The sequence below is a fragment of the Siphateles boraxobius genome, unplaced genomic scaffold (assembly GCF_051911475.1).
Source record: "Siphateles boraxobius isolate OS27281-9 unplaced genomic scaffold, OSU_SipBor_1 6, whole genome shotgun sequence".
Taxonomy (NCBI): domain Eukaryota; kingdom Metazoa; phylum Chordata; class Actinopteri; order Cypriniformes; family Leuciscidae; genus Siphateles; species Siphateles boraxobius.
The window spans coordinates 21,381,297-21,403,856 of record NW_027509186.1 but is presented as its reverse complement, the minus strand read 5'-3'; the positions used below and the strand labels follow the sequence as shown (position 1 = coordinate 21,403,856).

The window sequence follows — 22,560 nt, the reverse complement described above, 5'->3', positions numbered from 1 at the left end:
TGTGTTGGGGTTTAGATGATTCCTCTTCTTGGACCTTGGAAAATATCCTTTCACAAGGAACAGAGGATGCAGGGGAACTTAAAATGCCAGTGCCAGTTGGAATGAGAATACTGATGCTTCTGTTGAGGCCAGACAGGGGAGGATCTCCTCTTTCTTGATGGCTCCATTATCAGGAAATAGGAAGAGTCACAAAAAACAAACAAATCCGAAAGGGCAATCCAAAACAAAAAGCAGTCCAGTCCAGATCCAAAAATCCAAATAATCTTTTCTAATTAATATAACAACACTATAATATAGCTACTATAATTAATAATAACAATATTCTATAAATATTCTAACCTGATATAATGTACAGCCCTAACTAACACATATATGACACAATAACGACAATGACAATGAAAGTTCTCTGACTATCTGACACTAGCCTACTACACCTGCTTCTACTACTCCTGATAACACCCAGAAGGTGGCGCGAGTTTCGAACCCTTTATCCGGAAGCGACAGTCAGGCCGAACCGATGACGTATCCACACAAACCGGGGTTTGTCATTAGTCACGTGATTTTCACGTTAACAACACAAGCCTCAAATCGCGGCTTCATCTGGCACGCCCATTTTTTCTCGACACAAGCTCCGACGCCTCGGTTCAAATGTCACATCACCAGCCGCTAGGGTGCGTCTAGATTTCTAGGCTAACTAAGACACGGTAGTTTTTTTTATTCGCGTCCTTGTAGTTTGTCTATGATGGGTATCCGTAGTAACACCGGAAGTAGTGTTTCCATGCTGCAGCAGAGATTATTTGTTACTCACGTTTTTATCTCTTTTCTGTTTTAAATATTGATATCTAATTAAATTTGTATTATTATATAGACATTATGGCTGGAAGTCGACTTGAGAAATTCGGGACTGTATTTACCCGGTAAGCATTAGTGACAGCATGTGCTTTTTGAGATCATTTCAAGGTTAATAATTAAAATGTGTTTAAACAAAAGAGATCGGTTTACTTTTTAAATGTATATTGTAATGTGAAGGTGTACTATGTAAAATCTTTTTTTAATTCCAAAAAATAATAAGACAAAGACATCTTGTATGGTGTATATACATACAGTAACGTTAGTAATTGCAGTAAATGGCAGTAAAAACTTTGACACCTTGAATCTAGAACAGAACAGTGTTAAATATCTTTTTTGCAGCAGTTTGCTGACACACGCATATGTGTTGCTCGTCATTCCTAACACTGTGTATTTAGTTCGAGTTCTCTGTGATGCTGTTTGCAAAGGGTTCGTGATTTAATGCGAGCTGGAGTCGTCAAGCAGGAGAAAAAGCCCATCTGGTTTGATGTGTATGCTGCGTTTCCTCCTAAGAGAGAGCCACTCTACGAGAAACCTGTAAGACCACTTAAAAAACATGCAGAAGATACTGTACCTGAAATCTTATACAAGGAGGATGAAATACGAGCGTAAGTCCACATATGTCTATCTTATGGTCACTCGGTGCCCTTCATTTGTACTTTATATTTTTCCCCAGGTATTAATGTTTGTGCCATCTCTGTTGGTGAATTTATTATCTATTTATGCCTTTATTGATATTAAGTTTCGTTTGATCTTGGTGCTATAAACACTGCTGTTTAAAAGTTTGGGGTTGGTAAGTAATTCATATTTTTATACAGCAAGGATGCATTTAATTCATAAAATGCTGTTCTTTTGAACTTTCTATTCATCAGAGAATTCTGAAAAAATATAACAATTTCCACATAAATATCAAGCAGCACAACTGTTTTCAATATTGATTTATGATGATGATAATAATAAATAGCACCAAGTATATTAGAATATTATATTATAATGATTTCTGAAGGATCATGTGACACTGAAGACTGGAGTAATGATGCTGAAAATTCAGCTTTAGCAACACAGGAATAAATTACATTTAAAAATATATTAAAATAGAATAGTTACTTTAAATTATAATAATATTTCACAATATTACAATATTGCTGTATTTTTTATCAAATAAAAGCAGCCTAAAAGACTTTCAAAAACATAAGCAACGCCAAACCCTTGGTAGTATAAATATAATTTAAAATTATATTAACAAGGTCCCAGATAATACTGCTGTCAGACCCTTTTCAGAAAACACCATTTTTGGGTCATGGCCCATCAGTTGGTGATAACTGCATTAAACTTGCATGCTTGCCGGAACCTGTACAGTAAATCTACATGACTTTTTGTTCTGTGATTGTAGGAAGTTCTTTGAGGTTTATGGTAATGGTCCCAGAGCTTTTGAGCTCCTCAAGCCCAACTTTGTTTCTTCATGTCAGAGGTAAGTTTAATAATGGGAAATTAAACATATTTTTACTGTACAATGAGTGTTTTCTGTGCCATTTGATTCAGTTGTTGTGTACTTCATCATTCAGGTTTGTGATGAAGTACAGTGAATTAGAAAGCAGAGGGGATGTCAAACCTGAGCTGCTGTTTGAAGAGACCGCAAAAGCACTGCTCGCAGAGGGAGTTTATTTAAGAAAGAAAGGAGGACCTGGGGTGAGTCCGAGTCTGAGAGCTGAATTGTTCTTTAACCTACTTGTCTCTTCATTGTCCATCATGTTTCTTTATAACCAGCAGGTGGCACCAGAGTCGCGGAACCCTTTGCTGAACATGAGGTTGACTGACATGTTGGCAGAGCAGCAAAGAGACACAGAGACGATTGTTCCAGAGAAACAGCCACAGGCAGAGACAGTGAACCCTGACGGCCAGACGTCATCATAAATATACCACTTCTCCTCTGTTAGGACAACATAAACGGCTCCTGCCTCCAGCACACCAACGTGCTGCTCAATCATGCATTTTTGATGCATCAAATACCGGGACCCAGCTATTGTTTGTTCTGTTTTGGACATTATGCAAACCCAGAAGAGCAACATGTTTTTTTTCCCCTCTTGGTGTCAAATGAGTGATGTTGAAGACACGTTTGCACAATCAAAATGGTTTTGGCTTGAGGTCTTTATAGCCAAGCAGAGACTTTATATTACAGATCTAGTAAGTGTTTCGTTTCTGTGAAAGTGTCTAATGTCTGTGTAATAAAATATGTGGAGTGTTTAATGAAAGTGCTTTCAAGTCCATTAACGACAGAAGTGGAAAAATATCTGCGCTGTAAACTAGTGCTTCATTTCCAGGTTTCAGAGTCACTCTATAAACTTATGATTCTTATTGATATTAAACCCCCCCCCCCCTTTTTTTTTGCTGCATCCTTGTTACCGATGCACTCTTTCATTTAAATACATCCTCAGCACAATTGTAAAGATATTTATTATAAGAATGTTTTTTTTGTGATGTTCCAGCTATATCAAATCGATGGAGAGCTGATCTGCACAGACATTTCAAATTACTTCACAAATGCCATTGTCTTAAACTCCAAGCATTTTCCAACTCTTTCAGGGGTAGTGTTAAACCGAAATATTTTGATTTAAAGAATTACTGACAATTGCTCACTTGTGTAGCATAATATAATAATAATTAGAGACAAACAAACACTGGAACATGGGCAATGACCTGCAATTATTTGACCAATGGAAGGTTAGTATTCTGTAATTGCCTAGACATTAATTAAATAAAAAAAGTGTGGTTTGAACTCATTATACAATCTAGTTTGGCAGAACATGGATGTTTCAAGCAGAGCTCGTTTTCAAATTGACTGAATTTATTAACTGCTGAAGGACATGTGCAACGTGCTGAATGGTTGCTTTTTGTAAATCGTAACTAATTCAATACATTAAATACATTTACTTTCAATATCCCACAATTGGCCCTGTGGGAATGTCCTTGAATAGCCATTGGTCAATCAATTAGGAATTTGTTAACAGGAACAACCATTTAAATGTTTTTGTCTACCAGGAAAAATGTGATAATTCAAGGATGTGAATCATTTTTGCAGCAGCAATTTAAAGAAAACAAAGACATGACTCATCAAATGAGCATGCACTTGATTGTTGGTGTTTGTTTTTGTCTCTAAAGACACTTCAAACTGCAGACTTCATAAAAGCAACACTTAGAGACCAGAAATCCCATTAGTGGGTAAACATTTGCTACTGACTGAGCATTGGACCCAAACACATTTCACATTTTGAGCTCAATGATGAACAAGCAAAGAATTGTTTTCTTTTTCTATTTCCTTATTTTGATTATGCCTTTGTCACATTCTAAAGGACTTCAAGTTTACATATTGTGGCTACTAATTTCAAATTTTGAGAGATTACTTAATCCAGTATCTAGACATGTAATCTCTTCAGGTTCAGGCAAAGACCTTTGGTTCAGGTCCTTCATTGCTGTCTAAGAGTAAATGGCTTTATGCCATAATTACGTCGAACATTTCGTATGTTTCGCTTTTTGTGACACAAGCTTTCTGAAAGGAGTCATTTACCGTTGACCGCTAGATGGCAGTAATGTGATGTCTATTGACTCAGATGTGATATCTGTCGGCTGTTTGTTCAAAACGCAAAACAAATCTTGGATAACATTTTACCCAGAAGTATTGTTTTTCTCTCGATGTTGCAGTTTAATTTGTGCAATTTTGTCAGCTTTGATAGTTATTATATGTGTGTTTTCATGTGTTTGCGTCGTGTGTGTTGTGAAGGACCCAGATGCAGCTGAAATTAGTGAAGGAGAGGCGCGTGACGGACGCTTGGAGGGTGATGACTGTTCCTCAACAAAACAACCGTTCAACAATTACCATGGTAACTAACCATAGTTCCTATCTAAATACCATAGTTATTGTTACTGCCATAAAAAAGGGAAAAAAGTAATGAATAATAATTTCTTTCTTGGCTAATAGTGAGTATGACTGCCTCAGCCAAGTTAAGACCAGGGCTAGTTATCACGGGTTCTATTTCAAGTTTTTATTGTTCTAGTTGTGGTATTGTTAGTTTGTTTTAATACAAACATAATTATAAAATACGTATTATCAAGAAGTGAAATAAAGAAGTGAACACAAAACCTGCACGACACGCTATAGCTGAAATCACTTAACTGCACATTGAGGTAATCTTTTGACTTCAGTTAAAAGCAATTTTTCTCTTGCACATAACAATAACGATTTTAATTAGCGTGACAGCTACAAACATACATTTATACTAGATTAATAAAGAAAAAAGTAGGCTATTTAAATATCTATTTTGCTATAAAAAGGTTAACATGCCATGCAGAGTGTTTCAGGAACACTGAGTTATTATTCATTAAATTGCTGTTTTTTAACCAGTAAAAAGAAACTCTCTAAACAAACATGTTCTCTATTTGAAAGAGAGAGAGAGAGAGAGAGAGAGAGAGGGTGTTTCTCAATGTCAAGGAAGGATCCTTGACATTGAGAAACGGCAAGAGAGAGACGTTCTAGTATTGCGTATTGCTTCAGCTCATTCCAAAGGCTGCAAACAGAATATAATGTCACACAAACAATGCTTTTTCATGCTACAAAGCTAGACAATTGTGAACAGCTTAACTACTACTTATACGCTACAGAAAATGTAGTTAAGGTGCTTCAGTACTTTGCAAACATAACCAAATTTTCATGTTAAATTTACTCTTTGAAACAGTTAGGCTACTCTTTGAGTTAACTTGATGTTTTCATTTTGAAATAACATGTTTCAATCAAGAAACCCAATCAAAAAGGACTTTAATTTCCCATCATGCTTTGCAAAGGTGTTGAACTGGGAGAATAAATGTTGATATAAAGTGCTATTTTATGCAATTTTTTTAGCAAGATGAGAAAACCGAGAGACTTGTTAATCTTTAATGTTCTATTATGTTGGTGTTTAAAAGTTTTTGTTATGTTAGTGGTTTTGGGGGTTACCATTGTGATGACCATGTGTAAAGAACACTTATATTTAATATGTTGATAGAAACAAACATCAGAGGACGAAACAAGCATTAAATTGGATTATTTGAATAAATACATTTAACCTAAAACCATACATTCAAGTTAAATGAACAGAAATGATTCTAGTTAGTTGTACAAGGTTGATTCTATTGGTTTTTACTTGTTTCAATCAAGTCCATGACCCACTGTCCATGAATGAATCATGTTCAACCAAGAAGCTAGCCTATTTTTTAAGATAGAACAAGGAATATTTTTATGGTTTTAAGGTCCTCACTTCAGAATAGATCTGGTTCATTTACACATACGTTTTTAAATTTTAATGTCCTGAGATTACAACCGGATTATTTGAAGTGTCCCTGGTCATGTCTTCTCTTTTGTTATGTCCTGATAATGAGACATGATCTGTACACACTAGATTTGCACTACTGCTTCTGTCTGGTGGCCAAACAACCCTTTGAGTGCTCCATCACCATAATCAATGACAGGTTGAGCCGGCTGGGGTTTGAAGACCTTTACACAAACACTGTGTGTTTTACTTCTCCACGGCCTCGGAGCTCAGAAGAAAGGCTGCCATCCAGTTGCCCTGGTCAAGGTATTGATTGGGACCAGCTTGTTTGTTGTTTTATTTATTTATTTGTTTATTCAGCACTGTAACTCTGGGATTCTCCCCTCTGCATATCAAGGGCATTTTTCTCATCCCTGGCCTACAAAAACTTCAATCTGCTTTGCAGTGCAGGCCTGCTGTACTAATTAATTGCATAAAGATGCCTGATGGTTTAAATTAGCCTTGTATATTACTTGAGAGACCTGAATTACTGTAGATGGTCTTCCTCTCTCTGCTGAGGTCTGCACAAATACAGGCAGCTCACAATCCTTAACCTAAAATATGATGCTCTCCAAAAGGGCCAAGTTTTAAACATTTCCCCTATTCTGTCTACTCACAAAGTTCACAATCAAAAAGATAGTTTATGTCATTTTTTAAAGGGGTGGTATAATGCTGGGGTTTATGTCAATTTTAGGGTTTGTGATGTCACTAAGCCGGGATGAATGCAGTCCCTACCAGGCTTTTGTTGTAGTCCTTAAAAAACGATTTCTTTAAAAGCAAATATCTTCCTTTGCTTTGAGCTTTGAGTGTTGTAACTTTGCAGATGTTGTTTATGCTCAAACAGCAACATTACACATTAACTATAGTTAGAAAAGTGAAATCGTAATCAACCACCATTTTAAACACTCACACTATAAAAACCAGGGTTTTACAGCCTGATGTCAAATGATAAAAGCTGGAAAAACCTAGATATAATTATTCAGAATGTACATTATACACTGCATTTTTTCCTTTCTTAAAGTCCTATTGTATCCCTTAAAACTAATATTTGATCACCAAAATGACATATTGAAACAATTTTCAATATGAAAAAAATTCTTCATGACTTAAATTAGCTTGAATATATCTCTACACCCTTGACTCATTTAGTATATGCGGGTTCTATGAATATGCAAATTAGCCCGTCTCCACTCACTGGCACCAGCTCGTTGACATGATTGGTTACAAGGTAGTTTGTGACATCAGAAACACCAGCAATTAAAAAACTGTATTTTTGAGACTTTCTTTGATTCACTGCAGTTTTAAGGAGAAAATACTCGTCTGTTGGTGTTGACTTATGCATTATATGTTAGTTATATATAATATATAATTTTATAATATAAAAACTATTTGTAAGATATTATTAAACATTTGCAGTATACATTATATAAATCTTTCTATTCTTTATAAAACATCGTCATCATTTGACACTTTAGAGAGCTCAACAACCTTAATCTTAAAAGAAGCTTGTAGCCATCTCAAAAAAATTCTGGATATGCACCATTAAAGATGTATTTATTTACAGTCTCACATTGCTTGTAATAATAGGGAAAATTGATGTAAATTTTGAGCCTTTTAAATAAAAATGTAGGAATGAAAGAATGGACCTGTTAACCAACTGAAACACAAAATAACTCCAGTGCTGCTGCTGTTTATATCACAGTTGTGCTGTCAGGATATACAATAGCTTGTCTAAAGTCATAAGACAGACATGAAAAATACAGTATTTAGGCCAGTTTAGTTCTCCTAAAAGCCTCAGTTTAAACTGTCAGGCATCTCAGTTGACCAGGCAAAGGGTTAAGGCTCTCCCGTGGAGTTCTGCCTCTTCCCCGTCAACACGTGCGATCCAGGTCAATGCAATTTGCTCTGCGGGCGAGTTCATTTTCACATGTTATTGAAATGCACGGCCACACGCGCTGCCCGCCTGCATTGCCTCAGGTCTGTTTCCTCTCTTCTGTCACCTAGAGCTAACCTTTCACATGATACAATTCTAAATAATTTTTGATAATTAATCCTTGTGAAATGGTTTTCTAACAAGCCTAAATTGCATATAAAAGTCTTTGACTTAAGCTGTGCTTTAAAAAAAAACAAATTAAATGATGAATTAAAAGCCTGGGGGATAAAAGGGAGCCCAAAGAGCACCCACGTGGTGCGATCATGTCATAACTTGTCTCATCCTTTCCGTTTAGATTCTCATGTTGTACAGTTCAGAAAATACAGGTATGCACTGTGATGTTTCAAAGTGAAACATAGAGATTTCTGGAGTATATGCAACAAGAAATGGCCATTTCAGTCGTTCTACTTCAAAATCTCGCACTTCATTCAATGTTTTACTCTGTCATTTGTGAAATTTAATAGCTGTTCCCAAGTGAAAATTGTTATAAAGTAAATACTGCACAATTGTTTTTTTGTGCACTCGTTCAGCGTAAACGGACCACACAGGAGTCAGCGGTTGATGTGGTCGAGGCCTTCTGTGGTTGTGATTTACAACCTGTTTTTGAGCCCCCTACAGGGTCTGTGAGTTTTGCTATACCCTACCCCAAAGGTGCAGGTGAGCCCAGACTGATCTGAGATCAGAGACGCAGCCACGGGCGAGCCCTCTTACATGATTCCATGTCCTCAGGCTATGAAGTCTAAGCCGAGCTTTGGAGGGGCCAGAGGTGTAAAGGGATAAATGGAAACTGAATTCAACAGGCTGCCGCCAAGCGTGGTGTCATCAGCTGATGCCACAAAGGCACTTTTTTCTCCCTGACAGGAGCTGTTCAAGGCATTTTTTCCCCCTTGTTATCTTCTTTTTTTAATCCTTCAAGGACAGGAAGAGCTCTAATGGGAGACCAAAGCATGTGACATCTACACATTTTAATGCAAAAAAATGAACATCTCTGCTTGAGACTTTTGAATGAAGCTTGCTTTTGTGGATTTTTTCCAGTCACTCTCAGTTCTGAGAGGACAACTTGTGTTATTGACACGACAGACACCTTTCTAACCCTTCAACACACTCATCTGGATGTGCGAGACCAATCACTATCATTACGCCTGATTCCTTTGATGTGAGTTTCAGACTTTCCCTGATACATTTTGGCTGGTACATTTAGTTTAGCGAATCCGATTGTGTTTGTTGCACAAAGAGAGTCGCTCACGCAACCAGAGCTGTTAATTATGATTGGTTTGTTATTGCTCACCAGAGCATAACAAATCGCCATTATGTTGTTTTGCTGAGTCTAATTTAATTGTAACAAAAGTAATTATCCCTCATTTATATTGATGCCATAAGGAGAAGTAAGAGAGCACCTGCTGCCATAAGCCAGTTGTTTACTAAAAATAAACCAGGTGAAATCTAACCTTGTGTTCTTCAACGTACCATCCATCAAGAACTTGCTCTATCCCACTATATTCGCAGAAAGAGTGAGTTGTTTATGCTCAGTATGCATTTTGTTCTTAGGTGAGCTATATAAAAAAATGTATGGTTTACTTAAACTTTCTTTTGCAAGTTTTTTTGTTGTAAATTTCAATGGTATAAATCAAAAAAGTAAAATCTATCCTTGCAACATAACATTGAATCAAGTGAGGGAGTAAATCTTTGCAAATCTTTTGCTGTGGCACTTCAAATAATCTAATAACAGTCAACTGAATAACATTTATAAGTGCCGAAATATATTAGATTTTAAACAACCCAACAAATGTAAAGAACTAAATGCATGCTCACCAAAAGTGAGACAACAAAGTATGTGAAGAAAACATACCTGTCTGCATCCACTGAGTTCAACAAGTCCTATTTATCATGATATACATATATACATATACAATATTCTCAACTTCATGCTTGAACTAAGGGTGTTCCACAGCCGGTTCCACAGTGAGAGCGGCGCGGCCAGAGTTTTGGGCGCTGCGGCATATTAAATATATTACAAATAGTTTTTCATGTGTAGTTTTTTAAAATGTAGTAGGCTACAACAGATCACTTTCCCATAACGCAACTCCGACTACGGAAGCCTGTTAACTCAAAGGCGCAGTGCTTTCTTGCAATTGGGTCGGTTCATGTTCACACCGTAAACGAACCGTACCAGAGTTCGTTTACCGAGACCACCTCTTCAGCTGGGTCTCGGTTCGGTTGTTTGGTCCGCACCCGAGTTCGATTGCTGTATTCACACCTGCCCAAAAGGTCCGCACCAAGGGGGTAAACGAACTAGAGTTCGATTCAATCGAACCAAACAAGGCAGGTGTGAATACACCCTAAGTTCTTTTTTGCATTGCATTTACCACAGTCTTGTTTTTCAGTAAAAAAAGATTTGAAAAAAGTCAACTTCCTTTAGAGAGTATCAAAATCTCATTGAATTACTTCTTATTTACTACATAAACTTTTCTCTGTGGACGTGTAACTCATCCGGCATATCTTGAGAACGAGCCAGGTCTTCTCTCATAATTTTCAGTGTGACTTACTGAATATCAATGAAACCTACTTTTCTATGAGAAACGTACAGTAAAAATAGACAAACACCTGAGGCTAGTCCATTTGGAGCGCCGCCAATTACTACACCCACCAAAGAGAACGACAGCGATTGTCCCTGAAAAGTTCTACCCATCCTTAACAATGATTTGTATTCAGTGTCTTGACTATTAGCCTACTCAAGTATGAATGTAGAGGACATCTTTCCATGGCACCATCTTCGCCCAGGGGGACGGTTGAAAGAGCCCGACGAATGCGGTGAATGCTATTTTTCTGGGCATCGTTTCCTCTGACGGCCGCCTGCCAAAACGTAAGCGGTCGAAGTGATATGACAACCCCCACCCTGGAATCTCTGCAACATTTTGCCCCTGCAAGATGTCAATAACAGGCTCCAATCGCCCAATCTTCAGGCCCGCACGGCTCTGCAGGCTTTTTCCGGGAATGCATCCTTCAATGTTCATTCTATATTAATGTTTGTCAGGAGTGATTCTCGTGCTGTCTGGGGTGGAGGATTGACTGAAGACACTCGGAGAGCTGCATAATGAGAATCTTTAATATCGTCTCCCTGTCTCCCTCCGCTGCAGATGAGATTGTTTGGGGCTAAACTAGCGAATGCGCTAAAATACTATTTATTTTCTGATGGGCCTGTGGCATCTCTCGGTTCTCTCTCTCTCTCTCTCTCTCTCTCTCTCTCTCTCTCTCTCTCTCTCTCTCTCTCTCTCAATTTTTTCCGTCCGTGAGACCTGAGTGCTCATGTGAAAAGTTTGCATCGCTAAAGAGGAAGAGGGAAATAACCTTGAGGAGTAATTTGACTCCGTCACTTGTCTCCATCTGACAGAAGAGGCGATTACAGCCTCGGCTCTCAAAACTGGAGTGTTTGCAAATACAGTATTCACGTACAGTTGGGCTCGGGCAGCTGTGTAATCACCCCCCTAAGTAATGTGACACTTTCTTGCTGCAGTAATAAGGGAAGGAGATTTGAAATTTTCTCTCTCATCCCCCATGAATAACATTAAAAATGGAAACCGTCCGAAGCGGAGGACGGTGATAAAGCCCCTCGTATTAATTATGGCTTTAAATAAATAATGCATCCTCATCTGGATCTATTCTCTTCTGCTCATTCATCCGGCCTCTTCATCACGCTCTCATCCACAGTTCAGCACTTCTGATCAATCCTTCAAGGACAGTGGGAGATTGGATGATGGCCGAGACACACTTTCTTCCGGAGTTCTTGGGAATTTCAGTGGAAGTGCTTTTTCTCCTTTTGTTCCTGGCATTACCACAGAATTGATCTGAAAAATGCACCAATTTCTCAAAGAAAAAAACAAAGTATTGGCAGGGAGATCTTCTAAATTTTTTGCTCAGCATCAGAAACAAAAAAGAAACACTGCTGACTGAATGAAAATTCCCACTGATTTCAGCTGGATTAAAAATAGGAAAAAATAGTTAGAATTACCCAACACCAACTTGCAACTCAATTAATTATTCATCCCTCACTGCATGCTGGGAACACACTGCAATGTCCTAAAGGGACATGGTGATTGAAAAAAATATGAGATAATATGAGATGCTTTTGCATTCTCTCACAAATGTTTTGTGTTCCCCAAGAAACTTTGCATCCGCTTGCAAAACTTTTGAGTTCTATGCGAGCAAACGCAAAGTTTCTTGGAGGAATGCAGAAGTTTTACCAAAACATTGCAATATATTTTTTCCTCCCAGCTCATATTTTTTCCATAACTATTTCCCTTTAAGGGCTCCGTACAAATTTGTGGATAAACTGTACAATATTTTCTACTTTGGAACAATACTTGAAATCTCAAAATAAATATCTGGAGCTGGAGGTGGAGGTGGAGGTGGGGGTGGGGATGGGGGGTAGATTGTCAACTCTGTTTTAGTTTTCTTTTTCATATTGTCCCTGAGGTTGAACAATACATGTGACAAACAAGATTTTTTTTTCTGGTTAATTAATGCAACTCAATTTATAAAGTACCACCTGACTCCAAAATAAAGTAAATCCAACATCCCATATGTCTATTAGGTTTTGAGGTCATCTAGTGTACTTTTAAAAGTTGACAAATCAACTTTTAGCATTGTAAAGTGCTAATAAAATGAAGACAGAAACATAGATGACCTGTTTTACATTCAAGGACGTATGCAAATTTGTGGCCAATAAAATGCTCCCTATCTTAGCTAAAATCTTTTGACTATTGAAAAAAAAGAGTAGCCTACTTAAATGAAACAAAGAAAACAGATCTAGAGGTTAATGTAAAGAATTATGGTGGTAATAATCAAACATTTTCCAGCAAAGTATTTGATAGGCTTAAATCAATGTGAACATTGTTAGACCTGATCTGCAAGATTTCCCTTTAAACACTTTTGTGATTCCAAGCTCTCTGTACAGATCGGCTTGGCGTGTTTTTCCATTTTTCACGTCTATGTCCTCGCTTTGTTATAATTCTCCTTTAAGTGCTGTTGATGTCAAGCCTTAAATCTCCCAGATTTATTGTCAGATAATGCAGGAAGGCCTTTGTATTTGGCTGTCAGTGTCTGCAGTCAAAGAGCCGGCCCTGTCTTGACATATCACACGTTCAGCCGCTCTGCCTTCAGTGCAGGGAGGGCAAAAGAAGACAGGAAAAGGCTTGTCGTGGGCAGAACGGATAAAGTATGAAAGAGAAATGAATAAAAGAGTAACCGCCTCCTCCTTTCTCTTCTCGGCACTGGTGCAGAGTTGAGGTTGTCTGTGATAATCTTATCGCGCTATGATGGCTAGCGGACAGGGACAAAAGAGGCCGAGGTACGTTGAAGGTCTGATGGGTTGCTGATTGCAAAGCTGTCCAGCGGAGAGACAGTTTCCATGGAAATGATGAATGACATATGTCCCACCTGATAGGACAGGCAAAGCAGTAGAGTGATGAATAGGAACGTTTGTGTGTGAGAGAAGATGAACAGCTTTAGTGCTTTTTGGTTGCAGTTTTCATACTCCACACACACACACACACACACACACACACACACACACACACACACACACACACACACACACACACCAAGTACTTTAATACCAAGTGTGGGCAGTTCAAAAGTTGTAGTATATGACCTTAATATGGTTCTAAAAAGGATAATTTAGCAAAATTATTAAGACAAAATTATTAATAATATATAATAATAGTATAATTGAATTTTTTAATGACCTTTTTTCCTTCACTCTTAAAAATAAAGGTTCTTTACAGTGGCAAAACGTTCTTTAGGTTTTTGGAAAAACCTGGTTTTCTTAAGGACTGCTCAATTAAAGGTTCTTTGACGAACCAAAATGGTTAATCTATTCTATGGCATTGCTGAAAAAAAGAAAAAAAAATTCAAACCTTTATTTTTAAGAGTGTCTCATTTTAAAGTGTTATTTGCAAAAGTACAAATATTCAATGTAGTCTCTCAATCCATATAAGGAAAAAAAACAAACAAAAAAAACTACGAACATGCATGGGTTTGACTCTCAGGGAATTGTGACTGGACAAAAAATTTTATGTTAATGTTAATTTCTTTGGGGAAAAAAAACCTCTTGACAAAATGCATACATGTAATTTGCATAATTATTTGTATGAGATCATAATTTTTAGTACTTGCCAAACATTGCATAATACTATATGACTTAACATTACTGTCTGACACGAAAATATCTTGTTATATCATATCACCAGAGAATACAGCGCCAGATCTCTGTCTTTTAACATATTTTTCTCATTTAGAAAGAACAAGGACAAAGGGGAAACGAGGGTGTGTTTGCTAATACAGAAGACACAACATGGCCTCCGGTCGCCTCCTCAGCGCTGACTGTGATAAATGAGTATGGAAAAATGTGCAGCTTCACGACGAACTCACTCACAGCTGCAACTTGAGGAGGACTTTTCAGGTATTTTTAGAGAGCTTTTCTCCAGTCTCTCTCTCTCTCTCTCTCTCTCTCTCTCTCTCTCTCTCTCTCTCTCTCCTCATACTTCTCTTAGTGTCTCGAGTGTTTATCACCAGGTGTGGAAGCAGGTTCGGTCGCAGACAGTGGCTCAGCTAACCGGGAAAAAGGCTCTCTCTTTCGCACACTGAACATAAACTAATTTTGGGCTTACTTGAGAGAATTGTTTCCTTCATTAGGGAAGCTAAAGTATGGTGTTCATCTCCCTCTGATTGCTCTTTGGAGGTGCTTGAGGGGCCCAGACTCCCATTAGCCTGATGAGGAGCTTACTCTGCTAACCCAGCTATATGGGGCAAATTGCATACATGTGGGTGGCTGATTCATATATTGGGCTTCAATGGTATATTACAAGCAAGAAAATCAGTGTGTTGTACTTTTATAAGAGGAAATGAGTTTTGAGCTTGAACTTGTTCTTCCTTATCTTTGAGCAAAACATGTTTTAAGAAGTTTTTATGAGTGGGAGGATTGATTTAAAGCTCAGAAGTTTTCATTCAAGCTTACAAAACCACAATCGCTTGAAGGAATTTTCTGAGTTCAATACAAATAGAGCTCAATTGACAGCACTTGTGTCATATAATGTTGATTACCACAAAAATCATCTCTCCTTTTCTTAAAAAAAAGAGCTACAGAGTTAGGGGGTCAATCTGTAAACGTTATAATACTGTTATAAAACTGTTTTAATAACTAGACATAAGCAATATGTCTGTTAGCATGAATTTAAAAATCACGTACTTAAAGGGTAAGTTTGGCGTTTTACAAGTAAAGCCCTGTTTTAAGATCGTTTCTGATTAAATCGAGCGGTTAAGATAAAAATTTGGACACATGCTGCTGTCCCGAGAATTTTAGGTTTTTGTGTTAGCACCCCCCCACCTATACAATGGTTTCATAGGAGCACTGGAAAAATCATTCATATAAACGCATTCAACTTTAGTTTACAAAGACGTGAAACTCACCGAGTGGTCTGGGGTGTTCACTAATATTCTCGCACAAAAATCGCTGCAAAAGATGCTTTCCAACAGGTTTTGTGAAATGGCGTATGTATGACACGCCAATTCGTATTTCCATTTAAGGCGTGCTATCAACACTTGACTTGTATGGTGTGGCGTGTATGTTTACGCAAAGTCATGATGTCATGTTGGGTTGTGAGGCGTTGGAAAAATAGGTCCACAGTTTTACACCGAATGGTAAAACACCTGTTGAAAAGCATCTTTTGCAGCGATTTTTGCGTGAGCATATCAGTGAACAACCCAGACAACTCGGTGAGTTTCACGTCTTTGTAAACTAAAGTTTAATGCGTTTATATGAATGATTGTTCCAGTGCCCCTTGTTGCATCCAATTTTAAAACTTTGTTGCCATGACCTCAAAACCCATCAAAAAGAGAACAATTCAGCTTGAAAAAAATACACGTTTTAACAGAACAATTAATGTAAATGCATTATTAAGATTAAAAGCTTCAAATTTATACGTGTAAATCCTCCAAATATTGACCCTATTGACTTACATTGAACAGTAAGGTTGTGTTCACACTTGTCTCCAAACGAACTCTGGTGTGGTTCGAATTAAATATAACCGCAAAATGGACCAAAGACATGTAGAAAAACCAAAAACAGGACATGATGTCACAAGATGTCACCCTAAAAAAGGACAGAATGCTCATGCATAACTATTTATTCTTGACATAGTCGTAATGTTTCCTATCCCAGTTCGGGACAGACATCAAAACTGTGTCTCCTCGCAGAAGATCTTCGGAGGGATTCCTGCCACTGTTTTGACTCCTTTACACATTTTAGAAGTACTTCACGAGTTCTCAGTTCATTATGTACTTACATTTAGCCCAGCACACAGCTTTGTTTTGGATATTCGACAAGTTGTGTCGCAAAATCATAAAAGACGTTTTTTTTGTATCTTTAGGTTCAGTGTTAAAAATGACAGCGTGAATGCTAAGCAAACCAGGACTAAATCGAATTTTCTTTTTTGGTCTGTACCAAAAGAACCAGGAGAACCAAACTACAAGTGTGAACAAAGTGCTAACCTCAGTTTTTGCTTTTTTTTGTTAGTGACAAAGGAAAAGTCAAAAATGTCTTTTTGTGGTAATTAGGTGTTCAAGCACGAAGTGCTGAAAACCTATTGTATTTGTACTGATTTTTATTATAATTTTTATTCTCCGTTAAAACGCATCGTGCAGACCAAACCGTAAGTGCTAGAGACTTAAAACTTTGTCAGATGGTAGTACAAAAATCGAGGAGAGGTTATCAAATTTATGAGTCCAATTGGCCAATAGGTGGCGCTACAGCGATCAATTGCGCAAAACTGCTCATAACTCCTAGACCGTATGTCATAGACTCAAGTGTCTTATATCATTGGAAAGCTGGAAACCTGAAGTAAAAAATGTATATCTCCGATTTCATTTCTGCCATGATAGATGTTCCGCCATTTTGAATTTTGTCAAAAAACTACTTTTGCGAACTAGTCCCTGGTTTTTCGCCCGATCGGAACCAAACCATTGCAGAAATTTTCTCTGAATATCAATAATTATCAAAAAAAAAGTTGAAATTTCGATTCAGGGTTGCTAGCGGCCACAAAATGAACATTGTGGGAGGAGCCTATTTTACTAAAATGGCTATAACTCAAGAAGTAAATGAGATAGCTTCACCAAACTTGGTACACATGTGAATGAGTTCATTCTGAGGTCACAGTAAAAAAATCGAGACGACCGAACACTAGGTGGCGCTATAACATTAATAAAACATAAAAAGGGCTATGACCACCTGACCGTTAGTCCGATAAGGACCGAAAATTGGTAAGCAGTGTCTTGGTCCAAGGCCCCATGTATGTGTATAAGGACATTGGCCTATCTCAAAAAACATGGCCGCCATCGGCCAATGAAGTTTGAGCACCCATGAGACGAGGTTAACGGAGGCCAATCGGAACGAAACTCGATGGGCATGTTCGACTCATGGCCTAAGAGGTCTGTAAGAGTTTTGAAAGAAATCGGCCACTAGCTGGCGCTAACGAGTTTTACGGCTCTGTAATCACGTGGTGTTGCACACATCCCCACAAAATGTATATCATTTGATAGATCTGAAAAAAAGTTGAACTTTGCCCTTTGGTTCACTATAACAGGGTCATTTAGAAAATGGGCGTGGCAAAATTCACTCAAAAGCCTATAAATCATAAATAAAAACTCAGAACTTCACACAAATTGGTGAGCATATGTGACATAACATCATTAACAAGCATGCAAAATTTTATGGAGATCGGACAATAGGTGGCGCTATAACTGTTAAAAAGCTTTAAAACCATATATTTCCTATGGTAAATTGCCTGTATTGGCTGTAAATGGTCTTTTCCATCTATTATGTCAGTGCTTAAATTAATGCTAAATAAAACTTAATGTCTTTTGATGCTTTTGTGCTTAACGGCCTTAAAGGCCTTAACTCATTGAACAGCGCTAAATGCTGCTTGCAGCTTTAATTATACAGTTAATTTTGCTGCAAATGACATTGATTGATCTTAACTACTGAACCTGTAATATTCCTTTAATAGATATTCTTAATATAGAAATTAATTAAAGACTAAGCAAAACCATTAAATTGAAATAAAGACTAATAAGCTGTACAGTGTTCTTCATGAACTGGCCCAGAAAGGGTTGGTATCCAGTTTTCAGCATGCATTGTTGTGATTTGACTGTTATCTTCATTGCAATTCCTCTCCTCAGACTTCCACGCAGGATCCAAAACTGGCCCATCACATCCGATCATTACTTACGCCGGCTCTGGCACGAGCACACCGGCAGACTGCAGAACTAGACTCCTTGAGTATCTTCAGGGTTGATCAATATTTAATGTGGCCTTTAACAAGATCAGATTTAGCAAAGATATTCTGCTCTCCCTCTTGCACGAACATTGCTGCTCTGGCCTTGGGGTGGAGTAGGGGAGGAGAGGTGCCAAGAGCCCTTTGGGTTTTATTAATATGAGTGCTTGACCTGTGTCTGCCCGACACACTATGCTGAGCTGGGAATACATTTTTCCTTTTTAAGTCTGGCTCTTGCTTGAATTCCAGGGAGCAACAGCAGGAGTATTTGTTCAAAAAGAAGTACATGTTTGACTTCACTGAATCTTAATGATAATTTCTGTACCTGTGACATTTTCATAACCATAATGAGTCTGACCGTAATGGAGTCCTCAAAGCGGCTGCAGCTTGAACCTTAATCATTTTGTGTCCCGCAGCACTCTTTTTATGCAAGCTATAAGAGAACTAAAATATCTGGTAACTGTACACTCTAAAACAACCCAGCATTTTTGGAGTGTATATTCTGATATCAAATTTAATGCTTAGTGTAATAAAAATGTTATGGATGGGCCTAGTGGGTTTCTTCAGACACAACAAGTGTGTAGGCTATATGGAAATACAAGCTTGAAAAAATAAAAAAATAAAATGGCCACATTTTACAACGTTTCATTAGTTACCATGAACTAACGGTAAACAATACTTAAACAGCTTTATTTAATCTTAGGTAATCTTAATTTTTACATTCTAATACATTATTATAATCAAAAGTTGTATCTGTAAACATTAGCTAATGCACTGTGAACTAACATAAAGGTTAAGAGATGATGTAAAAATATATTGCGCATATTTAGTTAATGTTAACTAATGTATTAACCAATGTTAACAAATTAGACCTTATTGTAAAGTGTTACCAATAAATTCAAATGAAATGCAGAATAACCTTGTACAAAGCCAAAATCCATAAAAAATTAAATCCGATCAGGGTATGACCTGTTAGGATAAGTCCCCTGACCCTTGTCACACAGCGTCACCCCTGGAAGAAAAGCGGAGTCATCTGTTTCGCTAAGCCAGAGCTTCACATTCATATTCTATTCATAAAGGTAATGCAGGCCGCCTGGCTCTTGATGATCACCTGTGGCCTTCTGTATAAAGCAGCGAGGCAAAGGCGGGGGTACGGATGGGGGTGCCACGGGAAGGTGGGGTGAGATCAAATTTGAACGTGCTGATGCCTCCTCCGTAAACGAATCACCCGCCTCGTCGATCAGACCTTTACACAAATAATACATCCATCAGCTTGTCGTTTCCCCTGCCCTCTTTACCGTTATCTCCTCCCGAGGCGGTCAATATCCTCGGGGCCCTGATCAGATCACAGCGGTTCCATATTTAATAAAGCCTTCCCAGCAGCCGGGCCTCTGCCTCATCCCAGACCCACATTCATTTCCATTATAATTACCTGAGCCTCTTCCCAACCCCCCCCCACCACCACAACCTGCCCGAGCCCTTGACCAGAATCCAATCTGTGCCATCGCCCACAGTAAATCTGCCTGATATAAATAATAATGTGCGTGCAAATGAAATGCGAAAGATTACATTTGGTCACATGAAGGAGGGTGGAAGACCTTAAGGGGTGAAGGCTCGGCGGTGTATCCTGGATCGAAGAAATATCTGAAGGTTAATTTGTTTTGATGCCGCCGGCAAAATCTTTGGGGCCCATCTCATCGCGGAGTGACATGTGTGTCGCGGTTAAAGGGACGGGGGACTAGCAGGCGAGCTTAATGGCAATGGTGTGGCAGATCCGCATCTGGACTAGATCAGAAAATGACAACTATTCAGTATGAACTTAATTTATCTATTAATATATTGGTTTAAATGTCTGATAATGTTATATTCATATGCATTGATTTAATAATAAATAGAAATTTCAAAAGAACAGCATTAATAGTATATATGGGCAACATATAACATTATCAGACATCTATACAATCGTGTTAATTGCTGCATTAAGTTCAAAGTTGTAGTACATGCTATGCATATAATGTCCCTGTTTTGACCCTGTATGTCTAAATATATTTATATGACAATGTATTTATGGGAAGATTACATGTCATATGGTAAATAAATGTAAAATAAATATACAAAATCAATTTTTAGTTTAAAAAAATCTTTTGTCACAATGAAGGACCATTTAAAATGAACTGGTGAAAGCAAAACGGTGATTCAGTATTCAGAATAAATACACACATTCCCTTGTACATTCATATAAATGTTAACAAAAATTCTTGATGTTGATTTAAAAAACTCCAAGGACACATTATGCGTCTACGGCGCCAGATTGCATTCAATTTCAGACTATAACAGCTGTCAATATAAAGCACTTTGGCCCGAGTGGAAGCTTTCTAAATAAACTGTTTATGTCTATCCAAATTTCTGATCCCTGGCAGGCATGTTTCCTTTCCTATAACAGTTCATCTTAAGTAAACATACGGCCTATGGTTTCTTCTCCAAACTCAATTAACTTGTCTTTGTCAAGCCTGTAACACACCTTCCTTGTTTAGACCCAGCAATGCAAACACACACACACACATACAGTATTTACCCAAACATTCATTCTATAATTGCCAACTCCACAGCATCTCTTGTGAAATTTTGATTGACTGTATTTTGACTCTCGCAAGAGTTTAGTCTTTCGACGTACAAAGCTAAATCTCTGGTACAAAATGCATTGCATTCCCCAAATCCTTTGATAGTGAAAGAATGATTCTTTATCCTAATGATGATGTTGGATACTCTTACACAGAGATTTCGATAGATGAAAGAGCGCTAGAGAGATACACGGCGTGTCATATGATTAGCTTTTGTGTGTTCTTTTAAACCAGTTTATAATGTGGCAAATCTCTGCAGAGAAACAGCATCATGACAAAGGACCTGGCTTTGTGTCAGTGATTCCTGAAGTCTTGCAATCAAATGCCAAACATGATTAATACCCTGAGTGGTAGAAGGAACGGTGGGTAGACAGAGAGGAGAAACAGAACGAGAGCGAGAGGGGAGAGGGACTATCAGTGCTCAAGATAATTTACTTGAGGGACAACCGGAATCTATTCAGGAAGCGTTGCTGGATTAGTAGAAACTGCCTTTAATTAACAGTGACACTGTGCAACCTGTTCCATACGAGCGGAATACCAAATATTTAACTCTCTGATCTCATTATAGAAATAAACACATGGTGTGCACATTGACAACGGGTGTTGACTGTGCCAAAAACGTGTCCAATCATGGATCCTATCCTCCACAGAGTCTTACTCATGCAAGCATTCTCTTTCCTATTATAAATGCAACTACAAAGCATCACTAATGGCTTCTGAATTATTTACTCCGGATACATTTTTAGCTCTCCTATAAAGGATAGGCAATCGCTGTTCTGTTTTTGCAGATTCTGTAAATTGATTTTCTTTTATTTGTTTTTCTCGAATTACGTTGATTGCTTAGCGTTAACTGACACCCACTTATTTCTTCAGACTTTTTGCTCTGTTTCAGCACAATTTTATAGGTTAATAACGTAATAATGTACATCATCTTAGTTCAAAAACCTGCGTCGTATTCACTAATCATCTGCAATCCAGTTTAATCAGGTGCTAAATAGTATAAAATTAAAGTCGTCATCTTTTCAGCACACACATGCCAACACTTTATATGCAAATTACACACATTATAGGTTGCACTTCATTCACAATCTCAAATTGACCTTGCACTGCCAGCGCAAAGCAGGTAAACTGAATTTGGTTTCAAAAAGATGTTTATGTAAATTTTTTAGCAATCATGTCATCACTAATTGACCAAATGATCATATATCAACACGCAGTACAGATGAGCACAAGTTTTGTATCCAGTGCTTCCCAGACTGCATTCAGTACAGTTGTTACTTGATGATTTGCATAATTCCTTTAGTGAAACGCGCACTAAAACAAATAATGCAGATAAACAATGCTATTATTCATTCATAGGGAATACCTTGCTGGATGATCTCTCATGCTATGCAGTACATAACATCAGTATTGATTGAATGTTGTTTTTAAATAATCACATAATGACTTGGGTGTGATACAGAGAATTTGACAGTAAGTAATGATGTGGT

General features: G+C 37.8%; 1 protein-coding gene and 1 long non-coding RNA gene across 6 annotated transcripts; both read left to right on the top strand.

Moving 5' to 3' along the window:
• Positions 1 to 535: 535 nt before the first annotated feature.
• Positions 536 to 3,629, top strand: mrps23 (mitochondrial ribosomal protein S23). Of its 5 annotated transcripts, none has more exons than XM_077208114.1 (6): positions 536 to 540; positions 869 to 917; positions 1,278 to 1,457; positions 2,243 to 2,320; positions 2,415 to 2,538; positions 2,617 to 3,629. In XM_077208114.1, the coding sequence occupies exons 2-6, from the start codon at positions 874 to 876 to the stop codon at positions 2,761 to 2,763; spliced, it is 573 nt and encodes a 190-aa protein (XP_077064229.1). In that variant the 5' UTR covers positions 536 to 540; positions 869 to 873; the 3' UTR covers positions 2,764 to 3,629. The 5 variants fall into 5 exon arrangements, with proteins under 5 accessions (XP_077064229.1, XP_077064228.1, XP_077064227.1 ...); XM_077208113.1 differs by lacking the exon at positions 536 to 540 and adding an exon at positions 551 to 671; XM_077208112.1 differs by lacking the exon at positions 536 to 540 and adding an exon at positions 652 to 704.
• Positions 3,630 to 3,785: 156 nt separating this feature from the next.
• On the top strand, positions 3,786 to 20,572 carry LOC143716033 (uncharacterized). Its single transcript, XR_013195932.1, has 4 exons — positions 3,786 to 3,982; positions 4,628 to 4,727; positions 14,418 to 14,581; positions 18,355 to 20,572. It is a non-coding gene; the product is annotated as an uncharacterized LOC143716033 (long non-coding RNA).
• Positions 20,573 to 22,560: the final 1,988 nt, after the last annotated feature.

Coding starts and splice junctions, on each gene's coding strand:
- mrps23 (XM_077208114.1), top strand. CDS start 874: ATGGCTGGAAGTCGACTTGAGAAATTCGGGACTGTATTTACCCG. Junction 918..1,277: donor TTCGGGACTGTATTTACCCG/GTAAGCATTAGT, acceptor CTGTTTGCAAAG/GGTTCGTGATTTAATGCGAG. Junction 2,321..2,414: donor TTTGTTTCTTCATGTCAGAG/GTAAGTTTAATA, acceptor TTCATCATTCAG/GTTTGTGATGAAGTACAGTG.